Source organism: Salmo salar, chromosome 08, assembly GCF_965601325.2.
Source record: "Salmo salar chromosome 08, fSalSal1, whole genome shotgun sequence".
In the NCBI taxonomy this organism is placed as follows: domain Eukaryota; kingdom Metazoa; phylum Chordata; class Actinopteri; order Salmoniformes; family Salmonidae; genus Salmo; species Salmo salar.
The window spans coordinates 23,397,501-23,419,765 of record NC_138298.1 but is presented as its reverse complement, the minus strand read 5'-3'; the positions used below and the strand labels follow the sequence as shown (position 1 = coordinate 23,419,765).

The following is a 22,265-nucleotide window of genomic DNA, read 5'->3' as shown; positions in this document are numbered from 1 at the left end:
TTTGTACCTATCTACCAATAGGATCTACCAATAGGTGCCCTTCTTTGTGAGGCATTGAAAAACCTCCGTGGTCTTTGTGGTTGAATCTGTGTTTGAAATTCACTGCTGGACTGAGGGACCTTACGGTTATCTGTATGTGTGGGGTACAGAGATGAGGTAGTCATTCAAAAATCATGTTTAACACTATTACTGCACACAGTGAGTTCATGCAACTTATTATGGGACTTGTTAATCACATGTTTACTCCTGAACGTAATAAGGTTTGCCATAACAAAGAGGTTAAATACTTATTGACTAAGACATTTCAGCTTTTCATTTTTTATTAATTTGTAAACATTTCGAAAAACATAATTCCCCTTTGACATTATGGGCTATTTTGTGTAGGCCATTGACAAAAAAAATCGCAATTTTATCCATTTTAAAATCTGTCTGTAACACAACAAAATGTGGAGTAAGTCAAGGGGTGTGAATACTTTCTGAGGGCACTGTATGTGCTATACACAATTTAAGGCAGTTTGTTACAGCAGGAACATATTCCTACAGCAACAGGACATGTGGACATTTTTTGTTTTTCAAAGTGGAAATTACAAACTCCAGAAGCCTTTTTCAACCTCATACACTACATGTTTTACATTTCCTGCATTGCTAAAAAGTTCTCCTGCAACAGGGCGATCAAATTAAGATCCTACATCTGTAACTATGATGGGTACTGCAGTCTCTGTCTGTGTCAATTGTGGACGTGAGCGTAATGCACTGGGTGTGTGTCAGGGTAATATCAGTGATCTATAGTCTCATTTCCCCTCGGATATATCAGAGGGTCAGGTATTGGACAAGAGGGCATGAACCCATGGAGTATTGGTAGTTACAAGATTTCATTTCAAGCACCTTTTATTGCAGTGTAAACCCATTGTCAATGAGTATATGTAAAGGGTGTTGGGGGGGTGAACATTTTGGGATCTTTGCATGTGAGTCATTGTAACTCAGGAAGAGAGGGAGAGGAGAGAGGAAAGGAGGAAAGAGTAAAAGAAGAGGGGCCTATGGGCTAGGGCACTTATCAGGCCTCGGAGGGGGAGGGGGAGAGGAGGAAGGGAGAGGAAGAGAGGAGGAGAGGAAGGGGAGAGGGAGAAGAGGAAGAGAGGAGAGGGAGAGGAGGAGGAGAGGAAGAGAGGAGGAGAGGGTCTGTACAGGCCTCTGTAACTGAATGACCAATGTGTCTGTCAGGGGAGATCAGCAGCAGGATAATGAATGGTGACCACAGAGTCAGGGGACCAACTCTGGGGCACTGTGTGAGGGTGCGGGCTTTATATGGTGTGTGTGTGTGTGTGTGTGTGTGTGTGTGTCGGCGAGCAGCCGCTCATTCCCATGGACCAATCAGGTCTACCAATGACTCATAGACGCCACAGTGGAACGTGTCATTACTGCACCAGCTGGCCTTAGCACTAACAAGTGCTCCACCGCACAAACCCCCCCCTTGAGAAACCAGAGCGGTAGGTGTGTGTGTGTTTGGAGTGTGTGGTATGTAGGTGTGTGCAGTATTGGAGTGTGATTAAGCATGTGTGTGCTTGAAGTGTGTTTTGTGTCTCTACGCTTGATTCCTTTTATTGTCTTGGGGAAGATAAATAAATAAATCAAATGTATTTATAAAGCTCTTTTCACACAGCAGTTGTCACAGTGCTTATACAGAAACCCAGCCTAAAACCCCAAACAGCAAGCAATGCAGATGTAGAAGCCCGGTGGCTAGGAAGAAACCTTGAGAGGAGCCAGGCTCTGAGGCATGGCCAGTCCTCTTCTGGCTGTGCCAGATCTCAATTGCATACTCCTCACGTCCTCTCTTCTCTCTCCTTGGAGGAGAAGGTCATTGTATGGTAACACATACAGGGTGTAAACCCTCCGCATACATGCATACATGCATACATACATACATACATACATGCATACATACATACATACATACATACATACATACATACATACATACATACATACACACCGCACACAATTCCACTGTGTGTTTATGCATGTGGCGCATCCAGATCACACAGCTTTATTACCAGAATAGGATTCCCCCCCACCTCTCACACGCATTTGTTTTACTTGAGGGGACCAAACAATTGATTCGCATTCAAAATTCTGTTTTCCCTAACTCTTAACCCCTAAATCTAACCCTAATTGTAGCCCTAAACCTAACCCCTAAGCCTAATACTTTTTAAATACACTGTTATTTTTTTTTTGTACCTTCCTTCCTATCTTCCTTGAAGTACGTCACAGATCTGACGTGACTTAATAGGTGAAAGCCATGTGGCTAGCGCTAATCTCTGATGTCACTAATTATAAATGCTGACTCAAGGAAAGAAAGCAACTTGTCTGTTAGATGTTTGGCCCACTCCTGAAATCATCGTTGCAATATTGCAACTATATTATCTTATGTTATGGCAAGCCAGTTGAGATCTATTCACATTAGTCTCCCATTATGTGTATTTGCTGTTCCATACTAGTTATCCTGCGGTTTAAATCCCATCTTCCTAAATTAGCTCCATGGTTTGAATTGTGTACACACACAGACTCTTCATTATCCAAAATGCACCTGCAGAAACAAACCTCTGTGCATTATGGGTAAACACTATCTAATGTTGTGCTTCCCCGTGGCTGTGACAAACACCACAATGAACGAGGGATTAGACAGCTTAGATTAAAGGAGAAAATAAAGAAAGGATTGAGGTATTTGTGATTACTCTGAGTCACTTAGCTGGAAGTGTTGCTTACACATCCGTCATCTTGCTTTCACATCCGTCATCTGTTGGACATGTTAGAGATGCATGCCTGGTTAATACCTGTCCTATGGATATTGCTGTTGTGTCACGCCTGTGTTTCCCCCTCACTGAAACGTGTGTGTGTGGGGGGGGACTGTGGAGAACACTTGCAGAAAAAGAAATGAATGCTTGAGAGAGAGAGAACAAAGACAGAGAAAAGGGGGAAGAGGTCAGAGACTTGGTTGGTATGGCAACGCTAAGAGGAGGAAGTTGACTTTGCGGTCCCAGCAGCCTTGGTAGTGTGTGTGTGTCCACAGTCTCCCACCTTGTACAGAAACACCTTCTGATATGTTAATATATGAAATCCTCAAAGGGGCTTTCTCCAGTCATTCCTATGGATTTCCCAGTTGTGTGTTTCTGAATGACTCCTTGGGCACACTTCCAATTCCCATCAGCCCCATCACCCTGAATTGCTTGCCTTAGAAAGGCTTTGAGAACCAGCAATTGCTTATTCCCGTTATCTCATGCAGTAGTCGTTAAATATGGATGAGTACACATCATACACACACCCACGTATGCGGCATTCATTCATACATTCACACGCACAGTACATACGCACATATATATATATACACACACACACATCGTGCACACGCGGTTTTGTGTTTTTCCCTCCCTCCCTCCCCCTGTGTGCTATCTTAACCACAGCTTTATAACCAAAGTCTGGATGTGTATTATGTCAATGGGGAAGCTGTCTCAGTGATATATCAAATCAAACAGCAAGTCATACAGCATGTGTAGACCTTACCGTGAAATACTTACAAGCCCTTAACCAACAGTGCAGTTCAAGAAGAGTTAAGAAAATATTTACCAAGTGGACTAAAGTAAAAAATAATAAAGCACAATAAGAATAACAACGGGCTATATACAGGGGGTACCGGTACTGAGTCAGTGTGCTGGGGCTACAGGTTAGTTGAGGTAATTTGTACATGTAGGTAGGGGTGAAGTGACTATGCATAGATAATAAACAGCGAGTAGCAGCAGTGTACAAAAGGGGGGGGTCAATGTAAATTGTCCGGTGGCGATTTTTATGAATTGTTCAGCAGTCTTATGGCTTGGGGGTAGAAGCTGTTGAGGAGCCTTTTGGTCCTAGACTTGACGCTCCGGTACTGCTCACCGTGCGGTAGCAGAGAAAAAAGTCTAACTTGGGTGACTGGAGTCTCTGACAATTTTATGGTCTTTCCTCTGACACTGCCTAGTATATAGGTCCTGGATGGCAGGAAGTTTGGCCCCAATGATGTACTGGGCCGTTCGCACTACCCTCTGTAGCGCCTTACGGTCAGATGCCGAGCAGTTGCCATACCAGGCGGTGATGCAACCGGTCAGGATGCTCTCGATGGTGCAGCTGTAGAACTTTTTGAGGATCTGGTGACCCATGCCAAATATTTTCAGTCTTCTGAGGGGGAAAAGGTGTTGTCGTGCCCTCTTCATGACTGTCTTGGTGTGTTTGGACCATGATAGTTTGTTGATGATGTAGACACCAAGGAACTTGAAACTCTCGACCCGCTCCATTACAGCCCCATCGATGTTAATGGGGGCCTGTTCAGCCCTCCTTTGCCTGTAGTCCACGATCAGCTCCTTTGTCTTGCTCACATTGAGGGAGAGGTTGTTGTCTTGGCACCACATTGCCAGTTCTCTGACCACCTCCCTCATCTGAAGCTGTCTCAGTGCTATCTGAAGCTGGCTGAAGGATATCTGTTCAGCCTGGCTTGTTTATAGTTTGATCAGTGGGACAGTATTGAGACCCGATGATGTTGAGAATACACCGTGTAATGGATGTCCGTGTGGAGATATAAGCATGGAATTGATTCTCCTGCTGTGCGTTGATGATAATGATATCATGTGTGGTATCATCACTGTTCATGTGTTGAGCCCTGAAGGGATTCAGCTAGGAATAGACCACCGGAATGCTAATATAATACAATGCAGTGGAGGCTGCTGAGGGGAGGACGGCTCATAGTAATATCTGGAATGGAGTAAATGGAATGGCATCAACCACATCAAATCCATTCCAGACATTACTATGAGCCGTCCTCCCCTCAGCAGCCTCCACTGATGTAATGTAGCCTCTATCTCAGCCCTACAGTATAGAGAAAGGTTGTGATGTCTTCATTGGGTGTGTCTTAATAGTCTACAGTGGCTTCCTCTCTTTGTCTCTCCTTCAGTTGCACTGAGTTGAAGGGACTGGACAGGTGAAAGAACATTTGTGGTAGAGGGTCACCATATGGCTGTCACCTGTGCTGTGTTCTCAGAACTGCCCAGGTGAAGGAGAGGAAACGGGTTGGGAGGGAAGAAGCAACTCCGACTATTGAGATGCAGCCCTTGTCTCTCCTACTCTGTATTCAGTTGGCTTGATGAGAGTCTGAGCCCTGAGGTCTGGGTATATCATTACAATCCTGGATCTCCTTTCCCTCCCAGTCACGACCTTATCAACAGAGGAAATTCAATCAAATAAACCCTGTGCTCAATGTAATGGACCGACATGTGAGTCTTTGAGGGGCTTTGTAATGACTCACAGCGGGTTGAGTCACCAATGTCAACATTATGCATATCTGATTTTTTTTGTGTGTTTAAAAAAATATATATCTGGGCTCGGCCAGTGCTGTCTGATTGACGGTCTGCGGGAGCGTTTGCTCAGGTCTGTGAGGATGAGGAATGGGTTTCTGCTGCAGTATTGATTTAGGCGTCCACAGCCGACTGCTTGTCTTTCCCAGCTCCCAGGCAAGCCATGAATAACACTACTGCCCTTGATGGTTTGTCGCTGTAGTGAGACGGAGAGGGAACCACTCACATTTGTCTTTATCAGACTGAAATGTTTTGAGATTCATCTGGAAGGTACAGTTTTTCAAGTAACGTAGACCAAATTTCTAAACACCTTTTTTTATTTATGCCATGAATATTAGAAATGACCATATCAATGTACAGAGTAGAAGTGGTATAGGATGTCACTAAGTTAGTGTGCAGTGTGCATACTGTGCAGTAAGAAAGTAGCTAAGGATAAAGACTGTATGTCATGTAAGAAACAGAAACCATTGACCCTGGGTGTAATCATTACTGCAAACAAGTTTCTATTTCTATTGGACACATTCAGGTAGGTCCCTCCCCCGTTTTTGTTCTGTTTGGTTCCTAGTGAATACACCCCATGACCACGGTGAAACCTGACACCTGCTGCAGGCTGTAGTGACTCAGAAGCCCCTAGGTAGGAGGTAACCCATGGTCCTCTGGCAGGGCCCCAGTCCTCCTGACTACCCCACCCTCATTGACATGCTGTCATAGCATCTGTCACATACCTCTCGTTCTACGTTTCCATCACTTTTCCTCTCTCTCTCTCTCTCTCTCTCTCTGCCTCTCTCCCTGATTGTTTACATCACCTAGCCCTTTCATCTCTCTGCTCTCTCTCTCTCTTGCCTATTTCATAAAACAGACCCTGAGGTGGTTTATCACCAGCTCCTGAGGCCCTGAGAATGAACTGCCATACAGTCACTCCTTTTCTCTGCTTTCAGAATGTAATTAATAGCCTCTCTATATTTCCTTGTATTCCCTCCTGAAGCTGTACATTAAGGCACCATAAATACAGCCCACCACATACTACCACCCTATATGAAGCTGTCAGTAACAGTCAGGTTGTTGTCAGTGTATTTCGCCTGCCGCTACTTTTCTCTCAAGCAACGTTAGCGACTGCAGCTAGCTAAGTTGCCTCGGCTTTACATATTCTCTCCCAGATTTACATATTTGAAACGTGGTGTAGTGTTCATGTGCCGTTAAACCGCCACCGAGCAGTTTCCCCTTCTCCTGTAGCAGATTAAAAGTACTTAGTAAAAATGGTGATTCAACGTGGTGCCGTTGTTGACCTGGGGCTCTGCACTCGTTTGACTTCCTGTCAGTCTGTCATGACTGTGTAGTCTGGGTGAGGGCTTGTAATAGCCTGGAATCCAAACGGATATGTTCTGTTTGGTGTTACTAGGTGAAACAGAACATATCCATTGGGATTCTAGCCTGAGGTTCTAATGGCCCGCCATTGATGTCGTGGATCTTTGTGACTGTGTTAAGGGTAAGGTAGGGGATTTCTCCCTTGACATAGACACCAGTAGTCCAGACCATACTGACACAGAGAGGACTGGTGATGGATTCACCTACCAGAGAGGCCATTACTGCCTCCACAACCACTTGAGACTGAGATGCTGGGTGGTGTGTGTGTATATGTCTAAGACTCATATAACCTGAGCTCTTTCACCTGAGCGAGACATGGCTCCAGAACCAGGTATTATCTGGACAATGTAAGGTTTGATCAGGTTCCAGATGTTCTAGGACTTCAGAACCCTCTGGAGACATCATGGTCTCTTTACGTCCCCAGTGTCACAGTACAATCCTCTGTTCTTATGTTTGATGTTTTACAGTCCTATTCAGTCAATACAGTTTAGTTGTACCCAGTCTGTTTTAGTCTGCCTTGTAGTGTCTGTCTGTTTTGTAATGAGAGAATAAAGTGTGCTACAAGGGCAAATATATTATAGCCTTGATTTTGTTTGTATAGTAATTCATCACATTTATTTTTTTTAAATCTTGTTTTGCTGTCTTCCATTTAGATAAATCCTGATTGGTTTATTATTTTTGACATGTCGCTGAGGATGCCTCTCTTCTCCTTGTTGGAGCTCAGGCAGAATGTATTTAGACGGGGCAATCAGGAGCGCTCTGACAGTGAGCTAGTGAGTTAAAGGAGAGGCTTTTCACATATTTTCAGGATAAATGGGCCTCGCGTGGATCCAAGGATTAGGACACACGCACGTCACTAAAGACGATCTTCAGCTGTAAGAAATGTCTGTGTCAAAAAAATTGGTTTTGAATGCCAGGAGAGCAGACAGAGAGCGTTTACGGTTCATTCAAACATATATCATCATCAACAAGATGGTGACAGAATTAAGCTACGTAGTGTGAGATTGTATAGACTCATTTGTAGAAAAGCATTTTTCCCAGAGTACTAATTCCAAGGATCTTATGATATTCATACCAAGAAGATGGTGGATGCTACTATCTGCACTCTGTCCAGGACGACACGCCTGAAGCCCCCGGGTCATAAGCAGAATCACCGCTGACAAGCTGTCAGCCACTGTGTTAACACCCCTAATCACATCCTCACAACATTATAACAACATTATAATAACATTAGACAACCCCTGAAGGACAATCCATCTCCCTGTGTGGTGTCATGTCGTAGGAAGTCAAGGCCATCTACAGTCAAATCCCTCTCATTATCCCATGTCATTATCCCTCTCATTCCTTTTCCCCTTTGAAATGGAGATTCCGGCTCAGGCTGGGGCTCGGGCTCGTGATGCATTGTTGGCATGACAACGATGCTGGAAAAGAGAAGGGGTGAGTCACTGGTCGTCGTGGCAGCAGCAGTAGTGTGGATGATGGAGCCTCTGCACTCCTCCGAGTCGTGACAAATTTCTCTCCTTGTCTTGTCTCGCTCTCTCTCTTTCTCCAGCCTCATGTCGCTCTCTCTCTCTCTCTCTCTCTCTCTCTCTCTCTCTCTTTGTCCACCCTCATGATGAGAGGCTTTCTAACCAGGATGAAAGCCTTGGACCCTCCTCACTAAATCCGGCGCTGGCAGAATAGTCGTCGCCCAGAGCCGTTCATTTACATAACTCCCAAGGGCCCTTCTGGGACTGAGACGCCTTCTGCCGTAAGAGAGAGAGAGAGAGAGAGAGTGGTAGAGGGAGAGATGCCTACTGCCATGTAGCTGTTGCGAGAGGAGGAGATAGCGAGGAAGTTGGAGAGATAATGACAGGTAGTGGGTGTAGAGGAGTCGAAAGGCAGGGAGTAGATTGTTCTGTTATTCACACATTAAGTTTGAACGGTGACTGAATGGGAGAGGGTTCTAATGAGATGTGTGGCTGTGGAATGACAATACCTTCATTTCCATTCTCTTCATATACAGTGGCAAGAAAAAGTATGTGAACCCTTGGATTTAATAACTGGTTGACCCTCCTTTGGCAGCAATAACCTCAACCAAACGTTTTCGGTAGTTTTCTGCACAATGGTCAGGAGGTGTTTTGGACCATTCGTCTTTACAAAACTGTTTCAGTTCAGCAATATTCTTGGGATGTCTGGTGTGAACCGCTCACTTGAGGTCATGCCACAGCATCTCAATCGGGTTGAGGTCAGGACTCTGACTGGGCCACTCCAGAAGGACAGCCTTACATTCTCCTGCAAAATGTCTTGATAAACTTGGGAATTCATTTTTCCGTCGATGATAGCAAGCTGTCCAGGCCCTGAGGCAGCAAAGCAGCCCCAAACCATGATGCTCCCTCCACCATACTTTACAGTAGGGATGAGGTTTTGATGTTGGTGTGCTGGGCCTTTTTTTATCCACACATAGTGTTGTGTGTTCCTTCCAAACAACTGAACTTAGTTTAATCTGTCCACAGAATATATTGCTAGTAGTGCTGTGGAACATCCAGGAGCTCTTTTGCGAACTTCAGACGTGAAGCAATGTTTCTTTTGGACAGCAGTGGCTTCTCCCGTGGTGTCCTCCCATGAACACCATTCTTTTTTTAGTGTTTTACGTATTGTAGACTCGTCAATAGAGATGTTAGCATGTTCCAGAGATTTCTGTAAGTCTTTAGCTGACACTAAGATTCTTCTTAACCTCTATGGGCTCTACCTACTCAACAGCCAGTGTAATCCCGTGGCGCGATATTCAAATTCCTCAAAAATGCAAAAACTTCAATTTTTCAAACATATGACTATTTTACACCATTTTAAAGACAAGACTCTCGTTAATCTAACCACACTGTCCGATTTCAAAAAGGCTTTACAACGAAAGCAAAACATTAGATTATGTCAGCAGAGTACCCAGCCAGAAATAATCAGACACCCATTTTTCAAGCGAGCATATAATGTCACATAAACCCAAACCACAGCTAAATGCAGCACTAACCTTTGATGATCTTCATCAGATGACAACCCTAGGACATTATGTTATACAATACATGCATGTTTTGTTCAATCAAGTTCATATTTATATCAAAAACCAGCTTTTTACATTAGCATGTGACTAGCATTCCCACCGAACACTGCCGGTGAATTTACTAAATTACTCACAATAAACGTTCACAAAAAACATAATTATTTTAAGAATTATAGATACAGAACTCCTCTATGCACTCGCTATGTCCGATTTTAAAATGGATTTTCGGTGAAAGCACATTTTGCAATATTCTCAGTAGATAGCCCGGCATCACAGGGCTAGCTATTTAGACACCCAGCAAGTTTAGCACTCACCAAAGTCAGATTTACTATAAGAAAAATGTTATTACCTTTGCGGTTCTTCGTCAGAATGCACTCCCAGGACTTCTACTTCAATAACAAATGTTGGTTTGGTCCCAAATAATCCATTGTTATATCCAAATAGCGGCGTTTTGTTCGTGCGTTCAAGACACTATCCGAAAGGGTAAATAAGGGTGACGAGCATGGCGCATTTCGTGACAAAAAATGTCTAAATATTCCATTACCGTACTTCGAAGCATGTCAACCGCTGTTTAAAATCAATTTTTATGCAATTTTTCTCGTAAAAAAGCGATAATATTCCGACCGGGAAAGCGTGTATACGTACAAAGAGAGAGAAAATAAAAACATCTCGTGCACGAGCCTGAGTCTCAGAGTACTCTGACCGGCCACTATCCAAACGCGATAATGTGTTTCAGCCTGGGGCTGCCTCGATATCATTCAGCTTTTTCCTGGGCTCTGAGAGCCTATGGGAGCCGTAGGAAGTGTCACGTTACAGCAAAGATCCTCAGTCTTCAATAAAAAGAGCTAAGATGAACAACAACTTGTCAGACAGGCCACTTCCTGTTCAGAATCTTCTCAGGTTTTTGCCTGCCATATGAGTTCTGTTATACTCACAGACACCATTCAAACAGTTTTAGAAACTTTAGGGTGTTTTCTATCCAAAGCCAATAATTATATGCATATTCTAGTTACTGGGCAGGAGTAGTAACCAGATTAAATCGGGTACGTTTTTTTATCCGGCCATGTCAATACTGCCCCCTAGCCCTAACAGGTTAACCTCATTGAGCATTCTGCTCTGTGCTCTTGCAGTCATCTTTGCAGGACGGCCACTCCTAGAGAGAGTAGCAACAGTACTGAACTTTCTCCATTTTATAGACATTTTGTCTACCCATGGACTGATGAACATCAAGGCTTTTATAGATACTTTTGTAACCCTTTCCACCTTCTGAGATCTCTTTTGTTTGAGGCATGGTTCACATCAGGCAATGCTTCTTGTGAATAGCAAACTCACATTTTGTGAGTGTTTTTTATAGGGCAGGGCATCTCTAACCAACATCTCCAATCTCGTCTCATTGACTGGACTCCAGGTTAGCTGACTCCTGACTCCAATGATCTTTTGGAGAAGTCATTAGCCTAGGGGTTCACATATTGTTCCCAACCTACACTGTGAATGTTTAAATGATGTATTCAATATAGACAAGAAAAATACAATCATTTGTGTGTTATTAGTTTAAGCACACTTTGTTTGTCTATTGTTGTGACTTTTATAAAATTATATGACCAATTTATGCAGAAATCCAGGTAATTCCAAAGGGTTCACATACTTTTTCTGGCCACTGTAGATATCTATATACGGCCTGTTGTTACAGACAATGTCCTTTATTTAGACAGTCCAGTTAGTAAGACCTGGTTATGAGTAAAATGACATTGAGGCAAGGTGTCGTGATAATTTATCGTCATCTGTTTATCAGATGGGTGTCATTTGTTTTTATGTAAATTTGATTAATTCATTTTATTATGAATATGTTGCTAGCTGATTGAATGACACGAGTACAGCAACGATAGACAGTGTCAAGGTCTTGTTGCATGCCGGGGTAGTGTCAAAAAAACAAAATGTATGAAATGTATGCATTCACTACTGTAAGTCGCTCTGGATAAGAGCGTCTGCTAAATGACTAAAATGTAAAAAATGTAAATGTCCTCCACTGTTAATCGCATGTGATGAAGTTTATGGTTAGTCCACTCTAAGGTTAGTAATACCACAGTAGTCAGTGTACACTCAGAGTAGATACAGTGTTTATTGTGCAGGAATGTCAGGCGAGAGACATACACTATGACCCCAGAGGAATGAGGTCGAAGTTCTCGTGTGATTCCTCACAAAGCATCATGGGTTATGAGCTGCGCCACGAGTCTCATGTATGCAGGATTAGAATTCTCTCTCTGATCGGGGGATGAGAATGAAGGTAGTTGTTCTTCTTACGTCTGGATTCCCCCTCTAGATTACACACACACACACACACACACACAATCAAATCAAACCGTTTTAGCAGATGGCATAGTGGGTGCAGCGATGTGCTTGTGTTACCAGCTCTAAACAGTGCAGCAAAAATGTCAAACAAGTACACAAATAATAGTGAGAAGCATGAAATCACGAATGTAATAAGAACGAATCCATCTCACTCGCATGACTCACCTTAACATGCTCACAACATAGACATTCTCAGTCTGTGTACTGTCATCGCTCACGCACATTTGCACACTTATGAGTACAAAAGCACAATCTCTTTTGTACTCAAACACACACACACAGCGCCAGCTGGTGCTGTTCCCTCCCCTGTCTCTCCAGCGGCACATGGATGAGGAGGAATGGACACATCTCTCCGAGCGCGCCGACTCATCCTCCCAGTGTTACATAAGAGCCATGCAAAGGCTTACAGATCAGATTAGAGCAGCCAGGGGCCCTATACACAACACAACACACACACACACACACACGGGTTGGTGACGCAGCACAGCCTGCCAAGGCCTGGGGCCCAGACATGGGTTTGGACATGAGGGTTGACCTCCTCTGTGTGGATGCTCCATTCAACATTATGTATGGAGTCTCTCTCACTCAGATCTATAGAAAGACTGATGCTATACTCCTGGGCTGGAAGGCATTGCTTTACCGAAAGGTAAATCGAGGTTTGTCTTGGGATTAGGGATTTAGACTCTAGCGGCTGAAGACTTGTTTTTGTAGGCTGACTTAAATGACACCCTGTTCCCTATATAGTGTACTACTTTTGACCTGGACCCTATGTTCCCTGGTCAACAGTACTACACCATATATGGTGCCATTTAGGATGCAGCCTTAGATGATGTCGTCCGTTGGATGGGAGGCTGTTAATGAGCGTTGATCCGTTGTCTCTGTGGTCTTGTCCACATCACAGGCTTTCAATGCCACTGTGTTGTCTCTGCTGCTATTGGACTCATTACTACTGTAAAGCGGAAGACTGGGCCGACCACCACCCATGTGCAGTCCTAAATGTAGCACTTCAGGATTTGAGGATCACCACAATCATGATTTTCCTGGAGCGAGAGCGTCTGTGGTCGAAACGAAGGAAAGACACTGAGGGTATAGATTTGTTTTTCCGCTGCATTGATATGTCATTAATATCAGTCTGAATTTAGATGGAGCTCTTGTTTAAATTGTAATTGCTTGTCTCGTTCTCTCGATTCAGCATATCTGTGTTAGTAGATTCTTGACACACGTCTAAGTGTGCATCCAAAATGACACCCTATTCCCTTCTATAGTGCACCACTTTTGACCAGAGCCCATAGGGAATAGGGTGCCATTTGGGACGCATCCTAAATTAAAGTACTTTGGTTTCTGCTGAGTCACAGTGCAGTCCGGTCCAGCAGAGAGGAGAGCTGCATCGTAGCATGAGGAGAGAGCTGCCTGCTCTCCCCACCAAAGTGTTGATGAGGACACACAGACCCCCAAGGACTTTGGGAGGGAGAGAGAGCGAGAGGGAGGGAGAGAGGGGAGTAAGTGAGGGAGGAGTCGGAGAGAGAGGGAGGAAGAGGGAAAGGGACAGAGAGACTGACAGTGGGGGGGGGGGGACTGGGAGAGACGGAGGTGGAGAGAGAGAGAGAGAGAGAGAGAAGGAAAGCTCTTCTGGGCATTGTTACGCAAGTGTTTTCCTAACCGCAACATTTGGCAAAGTCACATACCCCTCTCTCACACCATCTCCCCATCCACCCTCCCTCTCAACCGTCTGGACAGAGAGAGACTGAGAGAGAGACTGAGGGAGAGAGTGGGGTAGAGAGACTGAAGGAGAGGGGGAGGAAGAAAGAGGGAAATATTTTGAAGCTTATGCTGCTCGACAGTGGAATGAGAGAGTAGTCAGAGGAAGGGAGGAACAACCTCCTCCTACTCCATGATTGCACATCGGGAGATCCCCTCCCCCTCTATTCTCCCCCACAGAGGAAGGAGGGATGACAAGGAGCGGTAAATCTGAGAGGAAGTGTCAGTTAGGTCTGTGTCCAGCCCAGCTGCTGGCCGGAACACTCCAGTCTCTTTATAACCTCCTAATCTGGCCTACTGTAGTTTTTAATCCCTGCCCACTGACAGACGTATTTAAAGCAGGGGCCTCGATGTGCCCAGGCCGGATTAGAACCAGGGAGGAGAGGATCTACTGGGATGGATGGAGGGAGGAAGAAGAGGAGAGGTGGAGGGAGGGAGTGTGGAGCAGCAGCAGTGGCCTCTCCACGTGTGGCTCACATGGGGCTCCATGTGACGCTGCCGACCCCGATGCAACCTAGAGCTAAAACTAACGTTGTAGAGCACAGTAACACCCACTAATGATGCGTAGCGTGTTATTTTGGAACACTGCTAAGAGGACAGAGGGGATGGATGGATGGATGGATAGCTAGAGGGAGTTTGGGTACAGTGGGGGACTATCTTTGAGGATTGTCATTGATCCCTGTCACCCAGCCCAGAGATTTACACCAATGGGGGGAGAGAGAGCGGAAGAGAGGAGAGGAGGTTATTTCAGGCAGAGCTGCTACCCAGAGCACGAGCCAAAGTAATTACACCACATATTCCAATTAGATAATAGAACACACACACACACAAACCATATCCTACATTCAGTGACATAACTACACATCTTCATACTGTCCATACATGTGGAATGTATATGGGCAGGTTAGTGTCTAATGGTTAAAGTTAGAATTTGGAGTAGGGAATCTGATCCTAGATCTGTGGGTAGTGTTGGATTCCAGCTTGAAATACACTTATTCATGTTACCATACCAGAACGTAGTTATTACTTTCCATGTATAAAAGGGGTAAAGAGGAACTAGAAGAACATCTGATTACCGTCCTCTCTCTCACACATTTCCACGCCCATGAGGGTCCTAGACTTAAGCAGGGCCATGACAATACCAGTAAGAGGAACCTACTGTGTCTCTGCCTAACAACAGAAGGAGTGTCTGTCTTAGTCTTACAAGGAGATGACGACCCCTAGTAGGAAGGTATAAACATGTGTTTGTGTGACTTGTGTGTTGCAGCTGAAGCACCCAGTGGGTTGAATAAACTTGCTTTGAGCGTTTTCTAGTCGTCCGTGAGTTTTTACTCTACTTGTTTAGAACCGAACAACTAGTTAGTGTCTAATGGTTAAGGTTAGAATTGGGAGTAGGGAATCTGATCCTAGATCTGTGGTGAAGGGTAGCTTCCACCGCTGCTGTTGGATTGACTGGTAGTGTGAGAGCACACACCAAGCATCCTCTCCTCTCTTAGATCTTACTGTGTAGGAGGATTTCATCCAGGACGTTTGTATCTCTTCACACCTGTTGATGGACTTATAGGCAGGACACTGGGCCTGAAGGAAAGCCTTGAGCTTAACACTCTCACATCATGGTCAATGGTGGCCAGGCCAGCAGCCTTTCTAGTAATCTGACTGGCTGGATGTGTATTTATAGAGGAGGAAGTGGATGTGCTAGAGCACTGCAGAAGGGAGACGGTCTCAGTGGACACACCGTAGAATTAATTGTCTGAGTGCTCTCTCTCTCTCTCTCTCTCTCTGTCTGGTCTGGTCTTGTCTGGTCTTGTCATTTAATTCACACAGTGGAACAATGGAGCTTGATCCACTCTGGAGGGGTTAACCGTTGTTTTGGTTTTTTGGGGTGTTAATCACATGTTTAATTTATATAGCGCTTTTTCGTTACATGAAGGGTCTCAAAGACGCTTTTAAAACAAGACAGCGGATCTTGTGGGTCTATTGTATCTATCAGTATAGTTTTTAAATGAGCGCGTCATTTCTCGGAGAAAGACACAGCCGTGTTAGATTAACATCTGGTCCTGAGCTTTGTTGAAGAAAACACTCTTGTCAAACGACTAAATGGGATTTTGTTGTTGGAATGTTGTTTCACCTTGAAAAGAAAGCGAGGGTGATGTAGGGAAAAAAAGACAAGGGGTGTTGATGCCTGAAGGAAAGGTTAGGCCCCTCCCTCACTCCCTCACTCTGTCACCCATTGGAGCAGGTGACAGTTATAAAGGTCACAGGAGGGGGCATGCGACGTCACCACTCTGTGGGCTAATTACTATCGACTGTTTTGAGCCTCCCAGGCGTTTAGTTTTTTTAGGGGAAATGAGTCCCTCTAACCTCTAGTAGACTAATGGTGCTTTCTGGTGCTGACATTCAGGTAAATACTCTTTAATTGTTTAGGTTATAAGCACTTGTTGTATATAACCTTCATTCATATTGTTTTTTTCAACCTTTTTTTTTTAACCAGGTCAGTCACAGTGAGATTGACATCTCTTTTTCAAGTTAAGAAAAGCAGCAGTTCATATGAACGAATCATAATAATAATTATACTTCATTCATAACCATTCCTTCAACCATCATTTATTAACGACGAAGAACCCAAAGCCCAGAATGGAGCTTCAACTAAAAATCCCTGCTAGGAAAACAACCTCCCTGCCTTTCACCAGCTGAGCGCACAATCAGATGAAATGGAGTGTTGAGGAGAAAGTGCTTTTACTTATTTGTGACGGGAGATGTATTGATATGGGTTTGTCCCTGAGCTTTCAGTGATTACATTACTGTGGGTGCTCACTCATGTGTTACAGTACAGTGCAGCCGTCCAAGATCAACAGCAGTGAGTGACTCTGAGAACAATACAATATATCCCCAACGGCATAGTAGGGCCTAGACACTACCCAGTACCATATTCATCAACTGCAATCTGGAATCAAATCCATTTCATTCATGTAGGTGAATCAAGTGAATGAAAAATTCTCCTCTCTTCATCTGCAGCTGATGTTAAAGAATTGGACCGGTGTAAATAAATTCCCAGCAGCACCCATTCCTAAGTGGCTTCTACCGTGCCTTGTGTTGTCAGATCAATACAGGTGAGGGAGAGGAAGCCTCTTTAGACTATCGAGATGCACCCCTAGGGGCTGGTTTCCCGGACACACATTAAGCCTGGACTAAAAAGCATTTTCAATGGAAACTCTCAATTGAAATATTATAGCTTTTTAGTCTAGGACTAGGCTTAATCGGTGTCTGAGAATCTGGACACGAATCTAATTAAGCATCGGATGTCACTGCCCTGGTCAGAAGGTCAACAAGGTCATGCCAGTCTGTTTGACCCACAGGGATGATATAACACGAATGAAGAGGATTTATCAGGTGTCCTCCATTGAACCAAACATACTTGACTTGACAGAGTTTCTATAAATATCGGGGTAAATCCTAACTTGTTCTTTCACTTAGTCATGCATTGAGATCAATGGGCGACTAAGTAAACAAAAATGTACTGAAGAGGATGTTAGGATTCACCCCCCAGGTGAATATTATGAATATTGTGCGTCTTGCACTCCGTTGAGAACAACAATGCCCAGAGATGCCTGTGAAAGCTATCCTACAGTATGTCATGCTGCTATGCCCTGGGGTCCTGTGAGTCAATTGTGTGTACTTTGACCTATTCTGTGTACTTTTACCTATTCTGTGTACTTTTACCTATTCTGTGTGCTCACTGTGTGAAGTCCTATCCACGTAACTGCAGTCACTAGTGACGTCACTGCTGGCACCTCCACGTAACTGCTTCAAGGCCACTATTCGCATAACTGACAGCATTAAGTCATTGGCTCTCATGTTCATTTCAGGCTTTTTTCACATTTACTGTCATGATCTTGTCCAGGGTGTAGAACTGAGCGATTTCCCCTTAGATAGGCCAGCTGCAATGTCAAAATTGGCTATATTGTAAAAATTCCTGAAAACAAGAAATGCTTTTTAGTCTTAATTTAGGGTTAACGGTGTGTTAAGGTTAGAGTTAGGTTTAAAATCTGATTTTTCAAATCTGCGTCGACGAGCTCCACTTCCTGGTGTTCTTACTGTATGTCCCTCACCCCATCATGCCCTCTCGTTTCCTCTAATTCTCTGTTCCTCTATTTTCTGTTCTCCATCTCTGGATCTCTTTTTGTACTGCTAACACTACCTATTTTTGTTTTGTCTCTTCCTCTTTCTCCAATCTCTTTAATTATCCTCTGTCTTTCTCTTCCTCTCACTCTCCCTCTCTCTCTCTCATTCTGCTCTCAGGGGCACTCCAGCCATCCCCTATCCTTGCCAAGTGCTATTTTGGGTCAGGGCCACTTGCACACCATCCTCCATTTTGGCTCTGTCCTGCAGCAGACACTCAATTCTACAGTGTAGATCAGGAAAGTGCTGCAGTGAAGGGGACACAAGTAGACAGTATACACAGTTTCTCCAGCCCACTGACATAGAAACATTACACTCAAAGTGACTCATCCTGTGTCTCCTTAGAGAAGCAATGGGTCCCCGTTTGTTTTGCTCGAATTAGTCGCTTTTTGTATAATTAGGTTCTAACGGCCAGACTTCCTGCTTTGCCAGGCAGAGCCCCTATTGTGCCAGTCACTGTTAGCTAAAGCTATGCTCCATTTCACGTGTCTCCTCTCCCCTGCATCTTATTCATAAACACTTCATGAGTTGGGTTTGGACACACACACCATTGTCGTATGCCTGTCTCTAAGCATCTGTCAGTGTGTGCTTAACTGGTATTCCAATCAACGTGATGTTTCTATCGAGGGAAACATTTGATTATCTGCTTTTTTTGTGTGTCCAGCAGGGGAAGCGATGAAGGCTGCAATGTGCAGGCATGGGTAGTCACAGCACTGGGGTGGCAGATATCCATACACACACCATATCTGTATCCCATCTTGTGATACCTCTCAATGCAGTACATGATGTAGTTAAGGAGGAATGCATTAAGATACAGAGTTACTTCACCTATTTATAGTCTTTTGGCTTATCTCTCTTTCTTTCTTTCACTCTCTGCCGAAAACAACTTTTCTATCTTAAAAGCCCTAAACTCCAATAGATTTGCAAAATCTATGAAAATCTATAAATTGGTGATGTTCTGGGAATCGTGTTGTAGGGTTGTCCTTGTAGTAATGAAATATGAGATTGGTACATGATGTCTGTCTGGCCTGACGCAGACACACACACACACACACACACACACACACACACACACACACACACACCTCTATGCCCTGTTATGGAGGGCTTAATGTTCTGATGCCCGCCCTGTCTGTACCCTGCTCTCAGCCTCCGTGATGTGACACACTGCAGCATATTATCACATATCATTGACCTCCATCTTAGGACTCACAGCGTCACTGGGCTGGCATCACTGTCAGCATCACGGTCCTCTATCCAGAGATGATGATGACACAACCGCACTGCGAAAGAGTCAGAGGCTCTCTCTCTTTCTTTCTCTCTTCCTCCCTCCCTGTCTCTCCTGGGTTTGGCCTTTGATCGTTGTGGATGTGTCTGGTATTCCAGGAAGTAGCAGCGGGAGAGGAAAAGGGAGTGGGGGAAGGAGTGAGGAAGGGAAGGAGAAGGGGAGAGATTTGGGAGCAGGAGACACACAGCCAACATGCCGAACCAGGCAGGTGACTATCTCCATGGCAACAACTGGTACAGTTTCACGGAGGATTTAAAGAATTCTGAGTGATGTTAAGCAGAAGCTGATGACAGGAGAAGGTCTTTGCTTACTTCCTCTGTCTCTTTGTGTGTGTTCTCTGCATAGCAGGAGGAATTTAGTGTCATTTTCACCATCTCATCATGAGTAGGATAAAAGCTAATTTTTAGAGCCCTTGTGCCTACAAAGAATTATTTCCTTACGTAATACAAGTCATATCACCGTCTCTCTCTAGTAATCTTTCTATCTTCTTAGTCGTTTTATATCTTGTATGATACATTCTCATAGGAGCACTGTATTTCCCACTCTCCCTAAACAAACTTGCTCACAGCAATTGATCTTTCAGTCACAAAATGGACTTCTCCTTAATTCCCTCTCATCTCTCATCCTGCCCTCTGTGAGCTGCTCGTCTGGCCTGGATGTGTCAGATTGCAGGCCTCCTGGGCACCAGGTTACGTCACTGGCTGTGGTTGTGGGGACTGAGTTTATATCACAAAGCCTCTAACGAGATGGCCTTTTTGGTGTGTGTGTGTGTGTGTGTGTGTGTGTGTGTGTGTGTGTGTGTGTGTGTGTGTGTGTGGAACGCACATGGGTCATTTGATATGTCTCTCTTTGTGGTGTCATCTTAATTAGAATATGAACAGGGGTCACAACCTTAGTGTTAGTGTACACTGATGACCGAGCAGACATGAGACGGCAACAACATGCAAGACACTGGCTCATATAGACGCAACACAAAAACAACAGGAGGGGAATAACCAGGAGGGTAAATAATTGGAGCTAGGAGAGCGATTTCTGTTCAAATAGTTCAATGTCTGGAATTTATTCACTGTATGTTTTGAGAGGCTGGCTGATTACAAATGTCGCTTTTGTCCAGCACTTGAATAAAAAGACTTGAAAAATAATTACATTTGTTGTGAATTGAATTGTACACCCTGGGGATTTTTCCATTTCAGTGTCCAACGTGGAAGCTATATTGACTGAAATAAAAATGAATTTGCCATATATTCTGGTTTTGGTATCTTTGACATTTGATTCTACCTTAGGTGAATGTAACAATCGTTTTTCTTGAGGTGCAAAAGCTTTTAAATGATATTAACCTTGACATGTTTTTGTGTCTTCTTGCAGAGGGTGAGCGAGAAGGTTGGGGGAGCAGAGGGGACTAAACATGATGATGACTTCACTGAAATGGAAAAGGCAAGAATTCTCTCTTTTTCTCTAAGAATCCTGTCTTTCTCCATCTCTCTAAGAATCCTGTCTTTCTCCATCTCTCTAAGAATGCTGTCTTTCTCCATCTCTCTAAGAATCCTGTCTTTCTCCATCTCTCTAAGAATCCTGTCTTTCTCCATCTCTCTAAGAATCCTGTCTTTCTCCATCTCTCTAAGAATCCTGTCTTTCTCCATCTCTCTAAGAATCCTGTCTTTCTCCATCTCTCTAAGAATCCTGTCTTTCTCCATCTCTCTAAGAATCCTGTCTTTCTCCATCTCTCTAAGAATCCTGTCTTTCTCCATCTCTCTAAGAATCCTGTCTTTCTCCATCTCTCTAAGAATCCTGTCTTTCTCCATCTCTCTAAGAATCCTGTCTTTCTTTCTTCAATATTACAATGTTGTGATGAATTAGCCCATTCTCCTAAGCCTTGTTCATTTGTGTTAGAAACTATATCCTCACCATTCCATGTTCTATTCACTCCTAGGGGTTATCCCCGTAGTTCTATTCTATTACATTGTGCTGTGCACTGCACATGGACTTTTTTTCCATAAAAGAGAGAAGTTTTGTCTCTCCCTCCACCACCACACTACAGAGTAAAACCCCTTCATGTTCTGTCCAGGCATGTTGTCTCTCCCTCCACCACCACACTACAGAGTAAAACCCCTTCATGTTCTGTCCAGGCATGTTGTCTCTCCCTCCACCACCACACTACAGAGTAAAACCCCTTCATGTTCTGTCCAGGCATGTTGTCTCTCCCTCCACCACCACACTACAGAGTAAAACCCCTTCATGTTCTGTCCAGGCATGTTGTCTCTCCCTCCACCACCACACTACAGAGTAAAACCCCTTCATGTTCTGTCCAGGCATGTTGTCTCTCCCTCCACCACCACACTACAGAGTAAAACCCCTTCATGTTCTGTCCAGGCATGTTGTCTCTCCCTCCACCACCACACTACAGAGTAAAACCCCTTCATGTTCTGTCCAGGCATGTTGTCTCTCCCTCCACCACCACACTACAGAGTAAAACCCCTTCATGTTCTGTCCAGGCATGTTGTCTCTCCCTCCACCACCACACTACAGAGTAAAACCCCTTCATGTTCTGTCCAGGCGTGTTGTCTCTCCCTCCACCACCACACTACAGAGTAAAACCCCTTCATGTTCTGTCCAGGCATGTTGTCTCTCCCTCCACCACCACACTACAGAGTAAAACCCCTTCATGTTCTGTCCAGGCGTGTTGTCTCTCCCTCCACCACCACACTACAGAGTAAAACCCCTTCATGTTCTGTCCAGGCATGTTGTCTCTCCCTCCACCTCCACACTACAGAGTAAAACCCCTTCATGTTCTGTCCAGGCATGTTGTCTCTCCCTCCACCTCCACACTACAGAGTAAAACCCCTTCATGTTCTGTCCAGGCATGTTGTCTCTCCCTCCACCACCACACTACAGAGTAAAACCCCTTCATGTTCTG

General features: G+C 44.3%; 1 protein-coding gene across 8 annotated transcripts in view; it reads left to right on the top strand.

Moving 5' to 3' along the window:
* Window positions 1–22,265, top strand: part of LOC106610268 (endophilin-A1) — a 56,984-nt gene that overhangs the window by 14,799 nt on the left and 19,920 nt on the right. For all 8 annotated transcript variants that reach the window (XM_045722844.2, XM_045722843.2, XM_082978459.1 and 5 more), the window contains exon 2: window positions 20,717–20,785. In XM_045722844.2, coding sequence (XP_045578800.1) covers window positions 20,717–20,785 — 69 coding nt within the window. The remainder of the gene's footprint in view (window positions 1–20,716; window positions 20,786–22,265) is intronic.